The sequence below is a fragment of the Callithrix jacchus genome, chromosome 17 (assembly GCF_049354715.1).
Source record: "Callithrix jacchus isolate 240 chromosome 17, calJac240_pri, whole genome shotgun sequence".
Lineage (NCBI taxonomy): Eukaryota > Metazoa > Chordata > Mammalia > Primates > Cebidae > Callithrix > Callithrix jacchus.
Window position 1 is genome coordinate 58,665,601 of NC_133518.1, and position 20,630 is coordinate 58,686,230.

The 20,630-nt window shown below is 38.1% G+C and overlaps 1 protein-coding gene across 6 annotated transcripts; it reads right to left on the minus strand.

Moving 5' to 3' along the window:
- Window positions 1–957: 957 nt before the first annotated feature.
- SGO1 (shugoshin 1) lies at window positions 958–14,983 on the minus strand. 6 transcript variants are annotated; one of them, XM_008983899.6, is made up of 9 exons: window positions 14,245–14,403; window positions 12,085–12,233; window positions 11,807–12,003; window positions 8,263–8,339; window positions 6,633–6,691; window positions 5,377–5,421; window positions 4,612–4,875; window positions 1,858–2,047; window positions 958–1,634 (listed from the first exon to the last, which is right to left on the minus strand). In XM_008983899.6, the coding sequence occupies exons 2-9, from the start codon at window positions 12,224–12,226 to the stop codon at window positions 1,523–1,525; spliced, it is 1,086 nt and encodes a 361-aa protein (XP_008982147.3). In that variant the 5' UTR covers window positions 12,227–12,233; window positions 14,245–14,403; the 3' UTR covers window positions 958–1,522. The 6 variants fall into 6 exon arrangements, with proteins under 6 accessions (XP_008982147.3, XP_078210523.1, XP_008982148.3 ...); XM_078354397.1 differs by lacking the exon at window positions 14,245–14,403 and adding an exon at window positions 14,880–14,983 and having other exon boundaries at window positions 4,612–5,421; XM_008983900.6 differs by lacking the exon at window positions 5,377–5,421.
- Window positions 14,984–20,630: the final 5,647 nt, after the last annotated feature.

Consider the following 20,630-nt stretch of genomic DNA (forward strand, 5'->3'; position numbering starts at 1 on the left):
CATGTGTAGAGGTCACACGGCAAGAAAGGAAGCAAGAGAAGTGGCACCAGGCTCTTTGCTCCCTTGGGAACTAATAGAGTGAGAGCTTACTCATCCCATCCTCCCAGTGAGGGCATTAATTCATTCATGAGGGACCTATTCCCATGACCCAAACACCTGCCATTAGACCCCCCAGCAACACTGGGGATCAGACTTTAACATGAGATTTGGAGAAACGAAATTGTAGTAGATAGACAGCCAAAAAAAAAATTCAATGAAAGTAAAATTATAGCAGTTACCACAATACATGTACCTTTATAATTCCCAAGGAAGAAAATTAAACAGATAAGAATTAGAGAACCTGTAAGACTTAAAATCACTAAAAAACTAGTACAAAATTTCCCATGAAAGCATAGAAAGATAAAATGGTTTTAGTGTCAAGTTCACCAAACCCTCAGTAGGTACAATTGTTTCCACAAAGCAAAAAAAGAAAACATTGCTAGTATAGCCTTGATACCAAAAATTCAAGGTGTATACAAGAAATGATATAGGCAAATTTTACTCATGATCTTAGATACAAAAAATCCTAAACAAAATGTTGTCTGGGCATAGTGGCTCACACCTGTAATCCCAGCACTTTGGGAGGCTGAGACAGGTGGATCACTTGAGGTCAGGAGTTTGAGACCAGCCTAATCAACATGGTGAAACCCTGACTCCACTAAAAATACAAAAATTAGCTGGACATGGTGGCACACACCTGTAATACCAGCTACTTGGGAGGCTGTGGCAGGAGAATCGCTGGAACCCAGGAGTCGGAGGTTGCAGTGAGCCAAGATTGCACCATTGCATTCCAGCCTGGGAAACAGAGTGACACTCTGTCTCAACAACAACAACAACAACAAGTTAGCAAATTAATTCTACCTATGTATTAAAAAATTATGACTTAGAAGAAAATAGAAGGGAAAATGCTTTATGACATTTTTATTTGAAAATGATTTATTGGATGTGACACCAACAGCACAGGCAACAAAAGAAAAAAATAGACAAATTGGGTTCAAGTTTCAGAACTATTGTACATCAAAGGACATTATCGACAGTAAAAAGGCAACCCACAGAATGGAGGAGGACATTTGGAAATCATATCTGATAAGGGACTAATATCTAATATATATACAGAATTAAAACACAACAAAAAACAACCTATTGGATTTGAATAGACGTTTCTTCAAAGATATGCAAATTTAAATGTTCATTGATGGATAAAGAAAAATTAAGAGGCTCGGCACCATAAGAAATCTTTTATGATGATAATGCTTAAGTTCAGTTATTTATATTCAAAAGAAAAAATAAATTAACTTTATTAAAGTTTTAATACAAAACATCCCATTTGAAGCACAGTTCTGAAGAAATGTTTATGAGCTAGGGTACTATTAAGAGAATATTCTATGGCCATAGCTTACTCCGTTTGTGTACTCTTACAGATCTTCTCTTGAAGCAATAGAAAGAAGTGTAGATTCAGTTTAAACAATATCCAACAAAACCTTCATTTCATTTGTTTCATACTTTTTTTAGAACGTCTCAAATCCTTTTTCTGTTTGAAAATAGGAGAATTCAAGAAACACAAATCTGTAAAAGGGTCCCCTCTTCTCAGCTTCCTGTAAGAGTAAAAAGAGACGTCAGGCATAATATAAGAATCCTAATATTAACTTACTCTTCAGTATCAAGTTAAAACACAACAATTTTAAATGTTCTCACTTCAGTTTTTTTTAAATCAAATGTTTATATTTCAGATAAAACTCATTCTTGAACAAAGCTCCAATAACCGTAGTCCCTCCACATGTATCATTAAAAATGAGTTCCCACAAACCAAATACTTACGAAACGAGAGTAGGCTCCTTATAGTTCACACTGGCTGTACACCTACGTTTAGGTAAAGACACTGCTGGGCTTGCTATATTCTTTTTTGGAGAAAGAGAAAGCTTTCTGATTTTCACGACAGGATACAAGGATACATTGGTGATATCCTTCAGGCTAAGATGAGGTGACTGGTGAGTTTCAGGTGGTATACCTATAAAACAATTTTTACTGAATATGGCTAAACCCCTCCACAAGAACTAAAATTGTATTCCATTTTATATATTTTAACTGTATACAAAATCCAGCACTTAATAATACAATTATTTTTTGAGACGGGCTCTCACTGTGTTGCCTAGGCTCAAGTGCAATGATGTGATCTCAGCTCACTGCAACCTGTGCCTCCTAGGTTCAAGCAATCCTCCAACTTCAGCCTTCCAAGAAGATGGGATTACAGGTGTGTGCCACCATGCCTAGCCAATAATACCTTTTTTTTTTTTTAGCTTTGTCATTTTTTTCTCTTCCTTTCAGACAGTGTTGAAACAGTAATCATAATAGATATGAAGAACTGATAGAACAGAACACATTACTAAAATGTAAAATTCTAGGATAGCTTGGGCATAATGAGTTAGTTTAGCCATGGAATTTCATTTTAGTCACACCTTGCTATTTAGAATAAAGTCTTCTCTCTTTATCAGTACCAGTGTTTATTATCAAGTGTCTTCCTAGTCTTATAAAGCCGCTAAAATTCCTTCTACTAAATAAATGAGAATTCTAAATAACAGCCTCTGTGTAAAGCAGGAGGAAAGCTAGCATGTTAAAAAGTTACTCAGTGTTTTTCCCATCATAAACATCCAACTTATACTTTGGAGCTATACCTATTTGGGAGGTAAGTGTCCAACACATAGTAAGGACACTACAAGACAATCTCCTCAAATAGCTTCACAAAGCAAACTATATCTCCAAAAAGGTAAACTATAACTGTGAAATGATTGTACACAAGAGCCATATGCTCCAGTGTCGTTTTATAGTCTGTCCTTTTTGTTGCCACGTAAGTATACTGTACTGTATTAATTATTCCAACTTTCAGTTTGAGATATACATCTTATACAATAATATCAGATCAACTGCTATATTCTAGAAAAATGCTTCTCAAACTTTAATATGTATATGAATCCACTGGAGAACTTCTTAAAAAGATGCAGACTGGCCAGGCACGGTGGCTCATGTCTATAATCCCAGCATTTTGGGGGGCCGAGGTGGGCAGATCACTTGAGGTCGGGAGTTCGAGACCAGCAAACCAGCCTGATCAACATGGAGAAACCCCATCTCTACTAAAAATACAAAATTAGCCGGGCATGGTGGCACATGCCTGTAATCTCAGCTACTTGGGAGGTTAAGACAGAAGAATCACTTGAACATGGGAGGTGGAGGTTGTGGTGAGCCGAGATCACTCCACTGCACTCCAGCCTGGGCAACAAGAGTGAAACTCCATCTCAAAAAAAAAAAAAAAAAAAAAAAAAAGATGCAGATTCTGAGTTCAGGGTATGGGGTATGGCCTGAGATTCTGCATTCTAAGAAAAGGTCTATGGATCAAATATGAGTAATGCTATTTTAGAGTATATATTTTTTCTTTTAAAAATGTATTTTTTTATGGGCTGGGTGTGGTGGCTCACATATCTGTAATCCCAGAACTCTGAGAGGCCAAGGCAGAAGGACTGCTTGAGCCTAGGAATTTGAGACCAGCCTGGGCAACACAGTGACACCCTGTCTTTACAAAAAGTTAAAGAAATTAGCCAGGTGTGGTGGTGCATGCCTGTAGCCCCAGCTACTTGGGAGGCTGAGGCAGGGGAATCACCTGAACCAGGAGGCAGAGGTTGCAGTGAGCCGAGATTGTGCCACTGCACTCTAGCCTGGCGATAGAGCAAGACTCCGTCTCAAAAAAATCAAAACAAAAGATACTTGCCTGCTACCACTAACTGGCTAATTTAGAAAGTTGGTTCACTTTTTAAGGTTTTAATTTTCTTACAAACAAAATAAGCATCATAACACTTATACTTCACAGAATTTGTTCTGAGTATCAAATAAAATGATGTGACAATATTTTGAAAACGATACAACTTGACTACATGTTAGTTTTACTTGTATTAACTAAAATTGCCAAATGAGAATCTTTGTGGATAGGTGTAGGTTGTATTATGAACATCTGAACTATGCCTACTTTTGATCTAATAAGATTTTTTATTTTGTTTTCTGAGCCAGTTTTAGAGATGTCATACAAAAGAACACTAAGCCTATCAATTGAGTAAATAGTTTCTTGCTCTCATTAGGCCATCTTCACTAACTAGAAAATTATTTTAAATCATAGTTCCTGTCAAATTTAGTACAAAACAAAACCATTAAAATAAGTCACTGGATTCAAATATGATTTCACTTTCAAGAAGATATTTCATGTAAGTGCATAAAAGCTACTTTTTAATTCAACCTAACTCCACAAAAAAGTCCCACTTTTTGGACTCCTTGGGAGTCCTCATTTACTGAAAATAAAAATTCTGACTCCGTAACAAGTAATCTCTGAATTAGGTCAGAGCAATACAACTGTGATTTCCACACCCAGCCCCCAACTATTTAATCAGACCATAACTTCTCCCAAAGAGAGAGAGATGGTAAGTCTCTAACCTCCACCTGAAAAACAGATGGTAAGTATAGTATATAAGCATCAGTAGTGATCATTTATCATAAACATTAAAAACGCAGGCAAACAAGTAGATCACTTACTTGTAGGAGTTTCTGTTGGCTTAGAACCCTCTGTCTCTTTTTCATCAGTGTATTTCAGTGCTCTTTTAGATCGAGGCCTGGTGACTGGTCTATCTGAATCACTGGTGGGATTCTGAATGCACTTGCAAGTGGGCAGATAGAGGTCATCAGAATCATCTTCTGAACCACTTGATTCACAGATGCTCACTTCAGACTCATTCTTGTTTTCTTCTCTGTTAGAGTCATTGCTCATTTTTTGTCGGAAAGGAGTAAGATGAACACCCTCTTTCAAATTGAAATTGTAAGCATCATTGGAACTGACAGATTCGTGCATTTTTTTTTTGTAAACAATTTTTTTATTTTTGCTTTTATTTTCTTTATATTTTGACATAGGTTTTGATTTTCTCCTGTTAGCTTTTCTTTTCTCTTCTCCTTTTCTTTCTTGTGCATCTCTTTGCTTACTTTTAGTTTGTTCAGATTTAGATTCTAAAAAGTCTTCTTTTGTTTTAGTAAATGTTGCTGGCTGAATCAGCTTTGGTGGTAAGTTAACTTGGTCTGTGTTCCATTGACAAACATTGTGTTGTACATTTTGAGGTATGTGCACCTTTACTAGTGGGTCTAAAAATCTAACTCTTTCCAATTCAAAAGACTTCCCCGCCAAATGACTGGTTTCAAAACCAAAATCATCCAAGCTATCAAACGGACATACACTATTACAATGTTTTTTTAAACTGCTACGGACAGATACAGTTCTAGGTAAGATATTATCAGTGGACTTAGCTTCACCTGAATCATATCCCAGTGTGTCTTGAGGAATAGTAGGTATCTGGTCTGAGAATTTAAAAAATAAATGAGAAAAATAATTTGACACTGTGGAAATTTGAATTTCAAGAATTTTAGAATTCAAAGTAAAAATCTCAATGACCAAAAAGTCATTCTGTAGTTTTTCTACATTATAAAATTTGTAAATAAAAATCTGGTGACCTTAAGTATTACCATCTATTTACTTGTCATTGATCAGCTGATAGTTTATATGTGACATGTAAAATAATCTTGTACAGGTTCAGTATCCCTAATCTGAAATCCAAAACTTTTTCAGTGCAGTCATGATGCTCCAAGGAAATGCTAACTGGAGGGTTTTGGATTTCAGATTTTCAAATTAGGGATGATGAACTGATATAATGCAAATATTCCAAAATTTAAAATAAACCCAAAACACTTCTGGTCCCAAGCATTTTTGATAAGGGACACTCAATCTTTATAATCTTTAAAAATATAACAGGCTTTTATGTGCTCGTTTTAAAAAAAATGAATAAATAGTCTGTATCACTGAGTACAGATTCAGAGAAGCAGAACCTCATATTCCAAAGTGGGACAAAAGTAGGACCTCCTGGGCAGGTCCATAGACTGGCCAGGGGACAAAACTTTTCTTTGAAAAATAAGTAAAATTTGGGTAACTAGAAAGCTTCTCAGATAAGAAATATAATCTGTATTTTAAGCAAAAGTGAGGGTATTTGGTTTGGCTTATTCAAATGTTATCCCCTCTTTGAAGCTTAGTTCAAGTGGAGGAGACTGACATTTGAGAAGGCAGATGTATCAATTTAAAAGAGATAAGAAGGGGATGGCTCTGGAGTTCAAATTTGATTTTAAATCCTAGCTCCTAACATGTAGACTTCTTCATGTTAGGTACTTTTTCTCCTTGAGTTCCTATAAAATGGGACTAGCTGTACTTATATTCCCAAGTTAAGTGTGGGTTAAGTGAGATTATGCATGTAAAATGCCTAACAGAGCTTGACATGTAGTAGCAATCAGTAAACTGCTGCCATAGTTATAGCCGAAGTTTCAGATTACAGATTTGACACAATAGATATATTTTTAAAACTCTATTATTCTGTGTGAAATAAACAGATTTGCTTTGAGAATACCAGATGAACAAATTTAAAAAGTTTTAAAAAAAGAATTAGAAAAATTTAATTATATTATCTGTTCTCAAAGACCTTATATTGCCCTTAACAATATTTTTAGGTTTTCACTTGAATTACCTTCTATTTGAAATGATTCTCCTTGTCCTGGAAGTTCAGCTTCTTCAAGAGGAATTTGCCTTAGAAAATACCGATGAAGAAATTTAACAATTGTGTAATAAAAACAAATTCAATATTTTCCTAAATTACAATTTTTCTTTCCTTTAGTATCATTTTGTAATTCAATTTCAAATCAGTACATCTATTCTGTATCAAAGAAAACCAAAGAACACTTATGTTGATTTACAGGGAGGTTTTGTTACAAATGACATTCAACTCCTTGAAGAACTAACCAATCAAGTTGGATCGTTCCACCTGAAAACATATTATATAACTTAATTTCATTTAATTAAGGAAACAGCCAATGAGAATTAATTTACTGTTTAAAAAATGTAGTTTGATTACTCAACTCTTTAGAAGCCTGCTTTGTCATTAGCAGAGCTGTTACCTGTTGGTAATACATGCTTTTGTGGTGCTTAACTATTGAACTCTTCTGAAGCTAACATTGTTCATTTTCTTTAAAAATGTTCTTTGGTTCATGAAACATGAAGTGTTCTTTATACTGTAACACTATTTCTGGCAGTTTCATTCTAATTGTAATTGTATTCTTTATTCTCTACAGAGAATTTTCCATTCTAGACATTAAACAGATTTAGGTAATGGCTGTGGTAACTAATAACTACTTAGAAATCTTCTACAAATTCGATTACCTTATTTTACCTTTTGCCCACAACATAAAGATTTTTGTCAGATCTTAAAGTCCAGCAGTTTAAAAACTACTGATTAAAAGTAATCTATACAGACAGAAATCATCTTAGTGATATTTCTGGAGAAGGGTGTGGACTTGAAAGAGAGATGAAAGAACTGTCTATGGCAGTAGTGCTCATCCAAGGGCTACTATGCTCTCCAGGGAACATGTGGCAATATCTGGCCATTTTTGGTTCTCCCGAGGGATGTGACTGGGATTCATTGGGTGGAGGCAATGCATGCTGCTAAACATCCCACCATGCACAGACAGCTCTCTACAACAACAAATTATCTGGCCCACAATGTTAATAGTAAAAACACTATGTCTTAATTGAAATTTTAGTTCCACAGATATATACATTAGTCAAACTCATCAAACTGTGTAACTGAGATCTGTTCATTTTACTGTTTATAATTAAATCTTAGTAATTCATAAATAAATAAAGTACTTTGATCCAAGAGAAGGGGAAGAGGGCATATAGGGTCTAGAAAAATGAACTGGATCAGCAAGAGTGTGTGACAACTGCGCTAAATATGATTTGTTTATTTTCTGAACCAGACTATTCATAGCGCCGGCAAAATACCTCATTTCAATAACTAATCCTTCTTAAGAGTAAGAACATGGTATATAGAAAAACATGACTGAAGGAAAGTATGAAGTTGAATTAAAAATTCTGGTAAGGATTCTTTTAGGCATCAAGAAAGGAGTGAAAGATCAGAAAAAAAGTTTTAGCTTAGCTATATGTGACAGAATTTCATTATATCAAATTCTCTTAAATATATTCTTAACAGAGAAAGCATCTGACTACAAATATACAAGTTGACATGATGGACATTTTCTTTTATAAATGAATCACAGAGTTAAATCTTTCTTAGTAATCATAATAAAGAATTTGATACTAACGGTAAATCTTTCACAAATAAATTTCTGGAGCTGTCATCACTATTGGGGTCCATTCCAGAAGAGTGTATTTCCTGGTTCTGTTAATGTATTAAAACAAAACACTGTTATAACTGAAGTATGCATAAGAAGGCATTAATTTATTCAACAATATGCACTTACTGACAGTCTATCATGGTGCCACGCGTGGTGCTAGGAACCGAGACTGTAATAGCTCAAAAGCAAAATAAGTCTTATCCTCTTAAAGCTTACAATCTAGTGCAAGGAAATACAATTTTAATGAGAAGATATATGTACAAAATTTCAGATTGCAATAAGTACCATGAAGGAAATACTCAGGGTGAGGTGACAGAGAGTAACTCAGGTTGGATTGCTCTTTTAAATAGAATGAATCTGAAATAAATCAGAAGACTGCAAAGGAGCCAGCCACTGAAAGAGCAGGAGGAAATGAAGGCAGTGGAAAGAGCAAATACACGTAAGAAAAATCTTGCTGTATTTAGGAAAGAAAAGCTGTTGTGGTTGGAACACAGTTACTGAGAACAGTAGGAGAGGTACATGTGGGGCCTTGAGAACCATGAGTTTAGATTTTAGTCTAAGGATGATGGGAAGGTACTTAATATTAAGAAAGGAAGTAAATGATTTAAGATTTTAAAAGATCAGCCTGTACACTTTGAAGCATGGATTGAAAGAGGGTAGAAAGGGTTAAGAGGTCATCATAGCAAATCTGGCAAGACATGATATCAGCTAAGATTAGAGTCATGACGATGGAGGTGAAGCCCAGTGGAAGGCCTTGAGATGACAGGTCAAGCTCAAGGACTGAAAAGGGATGGAGGTGGGAACAATGAGGGAGAGGGAAGCCTCTTATGGTTTTGGCCTAAACAAATGGGAAGGCTACTTCACTGAGATGAGTAAGACTTATAAAGGAAGGTAGAAATTATACAGTATCTTTGGGGGAGGCGCTTTGTATAAGGTATGTTTGAGATCCCTCGTAAATGTTTAAGTAGAGATATCAAATACTGGCTGTGTGTATATGTGTTCGTTTTTAGATTTTGAACTATAAACTGGAATGGCATTAGCAGACAGACAGTACATAAAGCTCTAACAGGGGATAAGATGAGTCTGCAACAACTGGCATTCATTCATTTTTTGAAATACAGTCTTGCTTTGTTACCCAAGCTGAAGTGCCGTGGTGCTAACATAGCTCACTGAGGCCTTGAACTCCTGGGCCGCAGCAATCCTCCTACCTCAGCCTCCCAAGTAGCTGGGACTACAGGTGCATGCCACCACAACTGGCTAATTTTTATTTTTTATTTTGTAATGATGGCAGTCTTGCTGTGTTGCCCAGGCTGGTCTTGAACTCCTGGGCTCAAGTGATCCTCCCACCTCAGCCTCCTAAAGTGCTCAGATTATAGGCATGAGCCAATGTGCATGGCCAACAACTGACATGTAAAGGTAGACCGAGGAAGAAGTCAGCAGAGACTGACATGGAAGAGTCGGAAAAACAGCAAAAAAACCAGGGGAACATAATATCATGAAAGCCAAGAGATCAAAGTATTTCAAGGAAAAAATGGTCCCTGTTTTGTATATTATTACTGGAAGATCAAGAAGAAAGAGAAGTAACCACTGAATTTGGAGGTTAAACAACCAAATGCCTTTGGAGGGAAACAATTCCTACTAGTTGACTGAACAAGGAAAAGAAAAAATTAGAAAACATTATATTCTGGAAAGAAAAAAAAAAAAAATAACTCTAAGCCAGGCATGGTGGCTCATGCCTGTAATCCCAGCACTTTGGGAGGCTGAGTTGGGTGGATCACTTGAGGCCAGGAGTTTGAGACACCTGACCAACATGGCAAAACCCCGTCTCTACTAAAAAAATAAAAATTAGCCAGTTGTGGTGGCACACAGCTGTAATCCCAGCTACTTGGGAGGCTGAGGCAGAGAATCGCTTGAACCAGGGCAGTGGAGGCTGCAGTAAACTGAGATTGTGCCACTGTACTCTTGGGTGACAGAGCAAGACTCTGTCTCAAAAAGAAAAAAAAAAAAAAAAAAACTAACCCTCCCATGAAGGTAAAGAAAACATACCTAATTTTTATAGAGGCAGTTTTCAAATACACCATATATGTACTTATTGCCTATCTGTGTGCATATGTATATATTACATGTATCTAAATCACACGGAGGAAAAAAAAGGAATCAATAGGGAAGCAAGAACTCTTTCAGTGACTTCTCCTGTCAATGGAGAAGTGACTTTAATTCCATTCTCAAGTACCTACCCACCTCCTCCCATACCCCCTCCTCCTCCCACCCCCCACTTCCTCCCACCCCCTCACCTCTTCCTATATCCCTACCCACTGCACCCCCATATCCCTACCCTAATCATTATATTCTTGCTTTCTTATCTGACCTTTCGGCCTAAGTGCCAACTCAACTGTTTTCACTGGCACAGCGAACCAGTGGCCACTGGGAAGAAATTAAATGCTCTGTTAACATCTGACACTCGCCACTGCTTTTATTCTTTCTCTGCCCCATTTCCCTAGCAGTGGCTTCTGGGAAAAGGGAAAAATAAACTAGCTCGTCATTACTTTTTTCGTAAGTAATGATACACATTATTGTGTACACAATGATACACAACGGTACAGTGAGAGACAAAGAATCTCCTAAAGCAAACTTTCTCCCTATCTGTTATATGTTGACTAGCAGGACCATACTTGAACACCTTCTTTACAATCTTAGACACAAAGAGAATCAGATTAAAAATTTGATCAGCAAAATGTTTATGACATTACTTGTCTGGGAATTATAGTCTTCTCTATTTAGCCAACAAGTAGGTAAAAACGATTCTCCAGAAAGCACTTAAAAATATTCCCTATGGACCGGGTGCGGTGGCTCATGCCTGTAATCCCAGCACTTTGGGAGGCTGAGGAGGGTGGATCATGAGGTCAAGAGATCGAGACCATCCTGGTCAACATGGTGAAACCCCGTCTCTACGAAAAATACAAAAAATTAGCTGGGCATGGTGGTGCGTGCCTGTAATCCCAGCTACTGAGGAGGCTGAGATAGGAGAATTGCCTGAACTCAGGAGGCGGAGGTTGCGGTGAGCCTAGATCGTGCCATTGCACTCCAGCCTGGGTAACAAAAGTGAAACTCCATCTCAAAAAAAAAAAAAAAAAAAAAAAATACTCCCTATGACCCAAACAAAGGTAGTTCTTATAAAACCCCACTGGATATAGCAAAAAAACTAAGAAACTTTGACTCACTTAGTTGAACAAATGGACCAGCAATGCAAAAGGCTAAACTACTTCTGCATCCTGTCTTGCTACCTGCTTTAAGAACCATATTAGGCAGGAACAGGCCTCAAACACCTATATGCTTGAAGCTTTCTTAACTGGGCAAATGCAATAGCAATGCTGCAGCACTAAAGAAGGACGTTTTAAACAATTCATGCATAATTGAGCTATCAGTAATTCATTTCAATAACATAATTGATCTAAGCTATAAATTCATGGCTTAACCAAACTAAGAAATTTGGCCTCAGTAAGGAAAATACCTGAGCAGGTTCTTTTGTTTGTTGCGATGTAAGTTTTCCTTTCAATGCATATAGCTGACATGTGAGATAGTAACATTCTTTTCTCAGCTGTAGGATGGTATCTTGGGCTTCTCTCACTTTGGCTTTTTCATTTTCCAAAGCTAAAACTAACATTTTGTTGTTGTCCTGGTAATTTTTCAGCAATGTAGAAGTGCTGGCTAAAAGTGGATAAAAAATTTATCAGTTATTAAATCTAAACTTTAAAAGTGATATAAAAGAACAACATAAAAATCTCTTACTGATTGCTTGGCATGGTGCAACTGTAAAAGACCTGCGTTTGCCAATCTCTGCCAAGTTTTTATTCCTTTTCTCTTTCATTCTCTTCTTTATGTCTTCAAGACTATCTTGAAAGGACTTTTTCAGGCACCTTTCCTTGGCCATATTCTGCCTAGACAATAAAAAATAATTTTTATCAGAGAGAATATATCAAATATAAAACTTAAAAAACACAGACTGTTCATAAAGAATGCATTAAATAAACTGCAGAATTAGCTAAAAGTAGTTAGCTAACTTGATAATAAATTTTGGACCTTTAAAATCTCATTAATATTTTTGATGTCATCTCAGGCACTTTATAGTAAAGCTTTATTGAATATAGATTTCCAACCCAAAGATTCCACAATAGTCACTTATTCATTCTTTTAACAAATACTCACTATAGGGTATATGCAACTGAAATGCTGCTGAAAATGCTTATTATTCTATTTGTGCCATTATTATTTATGCTTTTTATAGAAAATGTTTAGGACCAACTTTTAGTGCTTAGGCTTACAGCATTAGTTCAGAGGCAATCACATATTTGGGTTTTGTTTTCCAGCTCGTCTCTAATGATTAAGTCATCAGATTAGGCCATTCAATTATTCTCCCATACTCTTTTAACCCAAATATCACTTATGATATTCACACACTCCCAAGAAAGTCAAGGTGATCCTCTGAGGTTTAAACTATGTAGCACTGCATACAATTTTAATAGGCTATTGTAACAATTACAGAGCTGGAAAGAGCAGGAACTTGGGCAGAGGAACAATCTAGCATTCTAAAAGTATGGCTAAAGTTTAGGGCTCTTTACTCCCAATAAATTATGAACATAGCAAAGATGACATTAAATATTGTTCTACATACAGTCAAACGTAGCAAAACTGACAGGGGAATATACTATTGAGTATATAAGTATATGTGTATAATCTTTCAATGCTGCAAATCAGGTAGGCTTTAGCATGCTACTAAACATGTCAAACTACTTTTCACAAACATCTTTTACTATAGATTGCACTTTGCAGATCTCAGAATTGCAAAAAAAAAAAAAAAAAAAAAAAAAGAAAGAAAAAGACTTGTTTCCAATAATAATCTATGCATACAATTTCACCATAAAGGATATCTTCCTAAACCTTACACTCTCTTGAGTATTTTCTCCAGGCCTTATTTTCCTTTATGCAGTGTCTGGAATCTTAAATATAGATACTGTAGATACCACTTAAGGGCTTTCTTTCTACCAAGGTATATACAATACATACTGGGAGGTTCTTAGCAGAGCTAGGGCATCTATTTTTAAAAGCACTAATGGTAAGGTTATTTCACACAATTCAGTTAGAATTGGAGATGTTTGAGAGTCATAAAGATTAAGTTACTGATTTAGTTTATTTTAAAGGCAAAGCCTTTACCTAAAAAGTTTTAGTTATTACTTTTAATCAAGTTAAAATCACAAAAGAAACTTTCCATAATAAAAGTTTTATATCCTGTTTAAGGCGAAGGTGATAGCAGGGGGTGGGGAAGACAGAATGAAAGCAAAGAAAGGCTACAGTGCGAGGTGACGGTCTCAATCTGTACAGTACTCCCGTAAGCGTTCTGGATTAAAAAAAAACCTAGCATATTTGATCTCAAATTAGTCCTGCTGCGAAGACAGCCAAGTAGGACACTAGTCAGTGCCGGCCTCTCCAGGGCAACTGAGGAAGATAATGGCCTGGACTAGGAAGGACGTCAACCTTAAAACGCTGCACAAAGAACTGCTGTCAATTTTCTTGTGTCTTTAGGTTGAGCAGACTTTTAACTACTGTAAAAAGCTTTGCACATCACTTAATCTACACAATTCTGAAAAGCAGGAAGTTAGGATCTCCATTTACTTAACATAGAAGCCGGAACATCTGAAAACGCAGATCGAGTGGCTGAACGGCAAAAAGCGCGCGGTCAGTGGGACTCCACAGCCCACGCTTTCGGCCACCGAATTTAGAACGATACTGAGAACCGAAGGGAAGTCAAACAGGGATCATCACTACGCCCTAGCCTCACACCTTAAAAACTACGTCCTACTCTTTCAGGGACTCCGGAAAAGCCGAGGGGAGGTGGGGCTGGCGGATATGGGCCCGGCGAGCCTCCTGCCGCAGGCGTGTCCACAACGATACCTTGGTGACTACTTCTGCCACAGCTATCTTCCTCCTCCTAACATTTCAAGGCTTTTCAAGGTTCTGCCGCCACGCACGAGCCCGGCGCGCTGGGCCCTACAGGGCCGCAGCACCGTCTCCAGTCGCCTGCAACTTCCGCCGCCACATTCGAAATTCTCCGCCTCGCTCATCCATTGGTTGGTTGACGCACCCAACACCACCTGCGCAGGCAGAGCCCCGTCAGATCAGGCGACGTCACGTGACGCACACTCGCTCACGTCCACATCCGGGCACCCACCGGCCCCCAGCTTCTCCCGGGGGCGGAGCCCGCAACCCGCAACCCGCAATCCGCAACGCGCCGGGATTTTTTATTCGTAGACGCGGGGCTTTTAAGGGTGGAGTCGCTCCGGGACCTTTAAGGCGGGGTGTGTTAGGTAGTCCAAAGCTTCTTGTTTTCTTCAGCCTGACAGCTTCCAATGTCCCGGGTTGTGCTCAAAGGCTCCCTCTTGTGAGAAGAATCTCTTTGGTTGCCCGTTTAAGCAGTCAGCCAGCTTTGCAACACGGAGGCAGCTTCTAGGGAAGTTAAAAGCCAAACAGGGAGCAAATTCTGGGTTAAAGAGGTATTATTAGGGAAACTTTAGATATCTGAAATTTACCTTCATGTTCTTTCTCTTTGCCGTATACCTCTGGCTCTTTAACACTCTTCTCGGGAAATGGCACCAACATCCATCCAGGTAACCGACCAGAAGCCTGATAAATCATCCTTAATGATCTTTATCCTCTCTTAACCTTTCCCCGCCCGTCCGGTCAGTCACACTGTCCTCTAAACTTAAGTTTTTCTCACGCCCACTTTTCCCCACTAATCCAGCGTCCAACCTAATTTCATTCCCTAAATTCCACTAGTACCCACTCTGACTGCAGACTCCACTCTCTATATTCTTCATAGAGTAATATTTTTACAAAGCAAGTATCAAATAGGAAACTTCCCAGTGGCTCCTTATTGCATTTAAGGTGCAGTCCAAACTCCTTTAAGATATTTTATCCTCATAGAGCACCATGATTTCTGGTTATACCACTTGTACATTTTCTTTAATTGCCTTAAAATTCCTACTACTTTTGCTAATGCTGTTTTGTCAAGAACATTCTTTCCCTTGGCTGGACTTACTCCTGTGTATACTGAAGTTCTCACTGTAGAGGAAGACTTATCTTCCCCTAAAGCCCCTTAGTACCTGCTTTATACTTTCTTACCTCAGCCTCCCGAGTAGCTGGGATTATTGGCGCCTGCCACTATGCCGGGATAATTTTTGTATTTTTTAGTAGAGACGGGGTTTCACCATCTTGGCCAGGTTGACCTTGAACTCCTGACCTCGTGATCCACCCGCCTCGGCCTTCCAAAGTGCTGGGATTACAGGTGTGAACCCAACCTGTTCTTTTTTAAAGGTAACTAGCACATGCCCACTCTAGTGAGAATGGGCAGAGGGTTTTTTTGTTTGAGGTCAGAGAGTATGAAGTGAAAGTGAGCAGAGAGTAAGGCCAGCTTCATGAGCAGGCAACCAGTGCTCTTAGAAGCGTTGTGAATTTGGTTTAATGCTCTGCTGTTGCCATCTTGAAATGCTTAGTGGTTGATATTTGAACGTAGGTTTTGTAAGTGATGTCTGATGAGATAATGGAGCAATCTTGTGAGCAAATGTAATTCATGCAATGTTTGTGTCTGTCACGGTTTCCTGCTGCCCTATGTCTTACAGTCTTCAGGATGCTCACTAAATGGCTTCCATGAAACACTTATTTTGTACTTAGAGACCTAAGTGCAAAGTGCTCAGAAAGGCTCACACTTGCCATCTTGAAATTATTATGTTCTTTGAGACGGTGTCTTGCTCCCAGGCTGGAGTGGTGGTGCGATCTCAGCTCACTGCAACCTCCACTTCCCAGGTTCAAGCAGTTCTCCTGCCTCAGCCTCCCAGGCAGCTGGGATTACAGGCATCCACCACCACACCCTGCTAATTTTTGTATTTTTTGTAGAGACAGGGTTTCCCCATGTTGCCCAGGCTGGTCTCAAACTTCTGAACTCAAGTGATCCACCCACCTTAGCCTCCCAAACCGGGATTACAGGCTGAGCCACCATGCCCAACCACCTTATTGTATTTTCTAACCACTTACACTAAAAGTGATGGCATGAGAGGAAAAGGAAAGATAAGACATTCCACAATTCCTTTTCTTTTCAGTCCTTCTCTACTTACCGGTAAGCTGAAGGTATTTGTCTTGCATTTGGGACAAGGAGCGTCATATTTTCATTTCACATTGGCCTACACAGATTATATAGCTGGCCCTGACCAAAGGCTTGGAGATTCTGACTTTTTAAGGTGTGTCTTGCCTGTTCCGCTTTTAAGAATGAGTCAGACTTCAAATCAGGTCTTTATTATTAAAGCCTTCAATAATCAATAATAGAAATGGCTGAATTTAGGGGCGATGAGGGAAAATACCACCAGAGTCCTAGCATGAGTAACTTGTATGTACCAAAATGTACTACTGCCTCTGATTTTAGGGAACTGAATTCCTGTTGGAATCAACAGCTCTTTTAAAATATTGTGGAAACTACAACTGTTGCCAGGAAGAGTGCACATATTCCTTTTTGAACAAATGTGTATATTTCAAAGAGTACGTGTGAATTGAAGTTTGAACCCAGGAAGCCTGGCTCCAAAGTCCATGCTATTAACAACTAGACTATAGTCTGCTATTTCTCCCTTTTATTATAACACAGTAGTACCCAGCCTCATTCAGAGATAATCCATGGTTGAATTATATCAGCAAAGTTGTATAGGAACACGTCATCTAGCTGATAAACTGAGAAGAACCTATGAAAGGGGACCCAAGTAGTCAAAATTCCTTGTTTAATTAATAGATATTAGAATGGTTATGGCATAATTAAAATCATTTTAACTTCTTAAAACTCTTGCTCTCAAATAGTGAATATTTGTAGCTGCATTACTTTCAGGGTTTTTCAAAATGTGAATGCATGTTATTTCTACTTTTGTTAATTTCAGCTTTATGATGTACTTAAAATATAATGAGCCCGGGTGTGGTGGCTCATGCTTGTAATCCCAACACTTTGGGAGGCCGAGGTGGGTGGATTGTTAGGTCTGGGGTTCGAGACCAGCCTGGCCAACATGGTGAAAACCCCATCTCTACTAAAGAACAAGAAGTTAGCCAGGCATGTTGACACACGCCTGTAATCCCAGCTACTCAGGAAACTGAAGCAGGAGTATCGCTTGAACCTGGGAGGCAGAGGTTGCAGTGAGCCGAGATCACACCACTGCACTCCAGCCTGGGCGATAGGGTGAGACGCTGTCACAAACACACAAAAAGGTGTGTGTATATATATATATATATAATGAACACTCACATTCTCCCCTGCAAGTTCCTAAAATCCCAGTAAAACTGCTAATTTTTAATCTTTAACTGCCTTGTGCCTAATATTTATTACTCTATGCAGATTTTACTGACTTTGATTTTTACTTTGGAGCTGAAGTTCTGCACTGACTTGATACCTTCTCTTTCTTTTTGATTTCTCCTTAGTTGTTCTTTTCTTCTGACAGGGTTTCTCACTCTGCTGCCCGGGCTGGAGTGTAGTGGCGCAATCATGGCGCATAGAGCCTTAACTTCTCGGGCTCAAGTGATCCTACCACCTCAGCCTCTTGAGTAGCTGGGACCATAGGCATGCATTGCTATGTCCAGATAATAATAAAAAAAATTCTGTAGAGACGGTCTTGTTATGTTGCCTGGGCTTGTCTCAAATTTTTGGGCTCAAACCACTCTCCTGCCTTGGCCTCCCAAAGTGCTGAGATTATAGGCATGAACCAGTATACTTAGACCTGTCCTTAGTTTTTATTATTATAATAATTTTGTATTTTTATTTTTTCTTTCTGGTTTATGTTCTCTCATGATCTCCTTACGGTTTTTAAAGAAAAAATTAAATAAAACTCTTCTCTGTTTATTTGGCAGTCAAAAAATATATTAATTTGTCTCCTCTCTCGAATTAATATTCTAAAAAATATTTTTTGAGAAAGTTTCATACAGTAGTTATCATAGATTGTAGTGTGGATTAACTTGAATAGCAATACAAAAATTAGTGATTTGGTGACCAAAATCGTCAGAACTGAAATACAGAGAAGCATCAAAATGTTTCATTTTTTTGACATCTGCTTTTATTAGTTTAGTACTTTTTTCAGCTCAATAGGAACAGGCTTTGGCGAGTTTGTACATTCATAAAGTGGGCAGAAGACTTCAAAGAATAGATAGCACTTTATGCTGTTTTTATGATTCATTTGTATTTTTCAGAAATATGCATATGTATTGCTTTCATAAGGCTATTATTTATTGTATGGTAACGTTCATGTCCTACAGTTTTTTTTGTTTTTTGTTTTTTTTTAAGTGGCTCCCATTTCTCTTAGCATAGCGAGACATAGGAACATTTAATTGAATTATAATGGCTAACACTGAATGAGGGCATACTTTGTGCCAGCAAATGCCGGTGCTTTATATGAATATTTTATGAGTTATCATTTTACCCTCATGATAAAGCTTATAAAGTTGGCAATGTTATTAAACCTATTTTATCAGTTGAAGAAATTGAGGTGTAATGTGGTGAATCTAGTAAGCATGAAGCCAGGTTCAAGGTTTGGTGTAAGTCTGATTCCAGGGCCTGTGTCCTTTATCATGATGCCGTAACTTTAAATAAGTTTTAATTTATTAATGCTTTGATATTTCATCAAATCATTTAAATGTCTAAAGGCTTACCATGTACAAATGTGAGGAAGTCTTTGGGAATGGCTAATTAACTGTATTTAACAAATTAAGGTCATATGAATGAAGCAGATAAGCAAGGGAATGAGTATGGACAGAGAAAGGAAGAAGCTTCAGGTCACCAGCATTAAGTTGGTGGGCTCATCAACATTAAGAGATTGAGGAGAAAGGAGAAACCAGTGAAGAAAGTTGAAGTGTGTCCAGGAGAAACTGATGAAAAGCAGTGTCTTAGAAGCCAGGTGGTGGAGTGGTAGGGGTAAACGTCAGGTTGAAGTGGGTTCAAGAGAAGATAGGAGGAAAGGAATTGGAGAAAGTGAGTACATAAAGCTCTTTTAAGAAGGTTGAATGGGGGAGGTTGTGCCAGGGAGAAGAATAAAGGAGAAGGTACGACCTTGTTACTTTGGAGAGTCATGCATTTACTAATTACAAGTATTTGGGTTGGTGTTTACCAAGGTGTGTCCAGCATACCACTGTTGGTATGTGAGGTGATCATAGGTAGTACTGGAAAGCATTTTTTTTTTTTTTTTGAGTCTCACTCTGTTGCCCAGGCTGGAGTGTGAGGTGATGTTAGGTAGTGCTGGAAAGCATTTTTTTTTTTTTTGAGTCTCACTCTGTTGCCCAGGCTGGAGTGCAGTGGCGTAATCTCAGCTCACTGCGACCTCCCCCTCCTGGGTTCAAGCAGTTCTCCTCTGTCAGCCTCCTGAGTAGCTGGGATTACAGGCATGCACCACCACACCTGGCTAATTTTTTGTATTTTTGGTAGCAACTGGATTTCACCATGTTGGTCAGGCTGGTCTAAAACTCCTGACCTTGTAATCCAGCTGCCTTGGGCTCCCAAAGTGCTGGGATTACAGGCGTGAGCCACCACGCCCAGTTGAAAGCATATTTTTAAATTTTGAGTCGATTGTGTATTTGAAAAATACAACCAGTATTTATAGTGATATAAGAGTGATGATATAGATTTCCTTTTGAAATAAATTTATTTCAGCAAAAAAAGTGAATCAATTAAAAATATATATTAAAGGTAGTTTATCAGTGTGATGGGTTTACACAAATAATTTAAGTTTAGGAAACATGTACTTAGGCATTCAAGGACCTTTACAATCTAGCTCCTTACCTGACTGAAGTTGAATTTTCTTTCTAAACCTTTCTGTAGAGTCCTTCCCATCAATATTTCTCTATTATTTGCTGCCCATTACTTGTCTTCTTCAAAGACAGTGTAACCCAGCAGATCATCACTTTTCTGCTGGGTTACAGGAAGATGTCCAGCCTCAGGAAGCATTAGTCTGATGCCAGACTTAAGTGGGTATCAGGATCTTCCATCACCAACTAGGAAGACCCCTGGTTTCTAGAGGCTTATTTTAATGCAACAGACTTGGCATCAGAAAGTCTGGATTTGAATCCTAGCTTCATCTAGCTGTGTAGCCTCAGTTTCTCATCTGTAAAATGGTGATAATAATTTTCAATAATTTATTTATTTAATTAATTACATATGAAAAGAACTTTGTATAATAATGAAGAATATTGATTATAATACTTTGTTAATATAGTTAATAAATAAGGAGTAGAGGATCCTAAGAAAGGGACTTTACTGTAAGTCAGGGCTT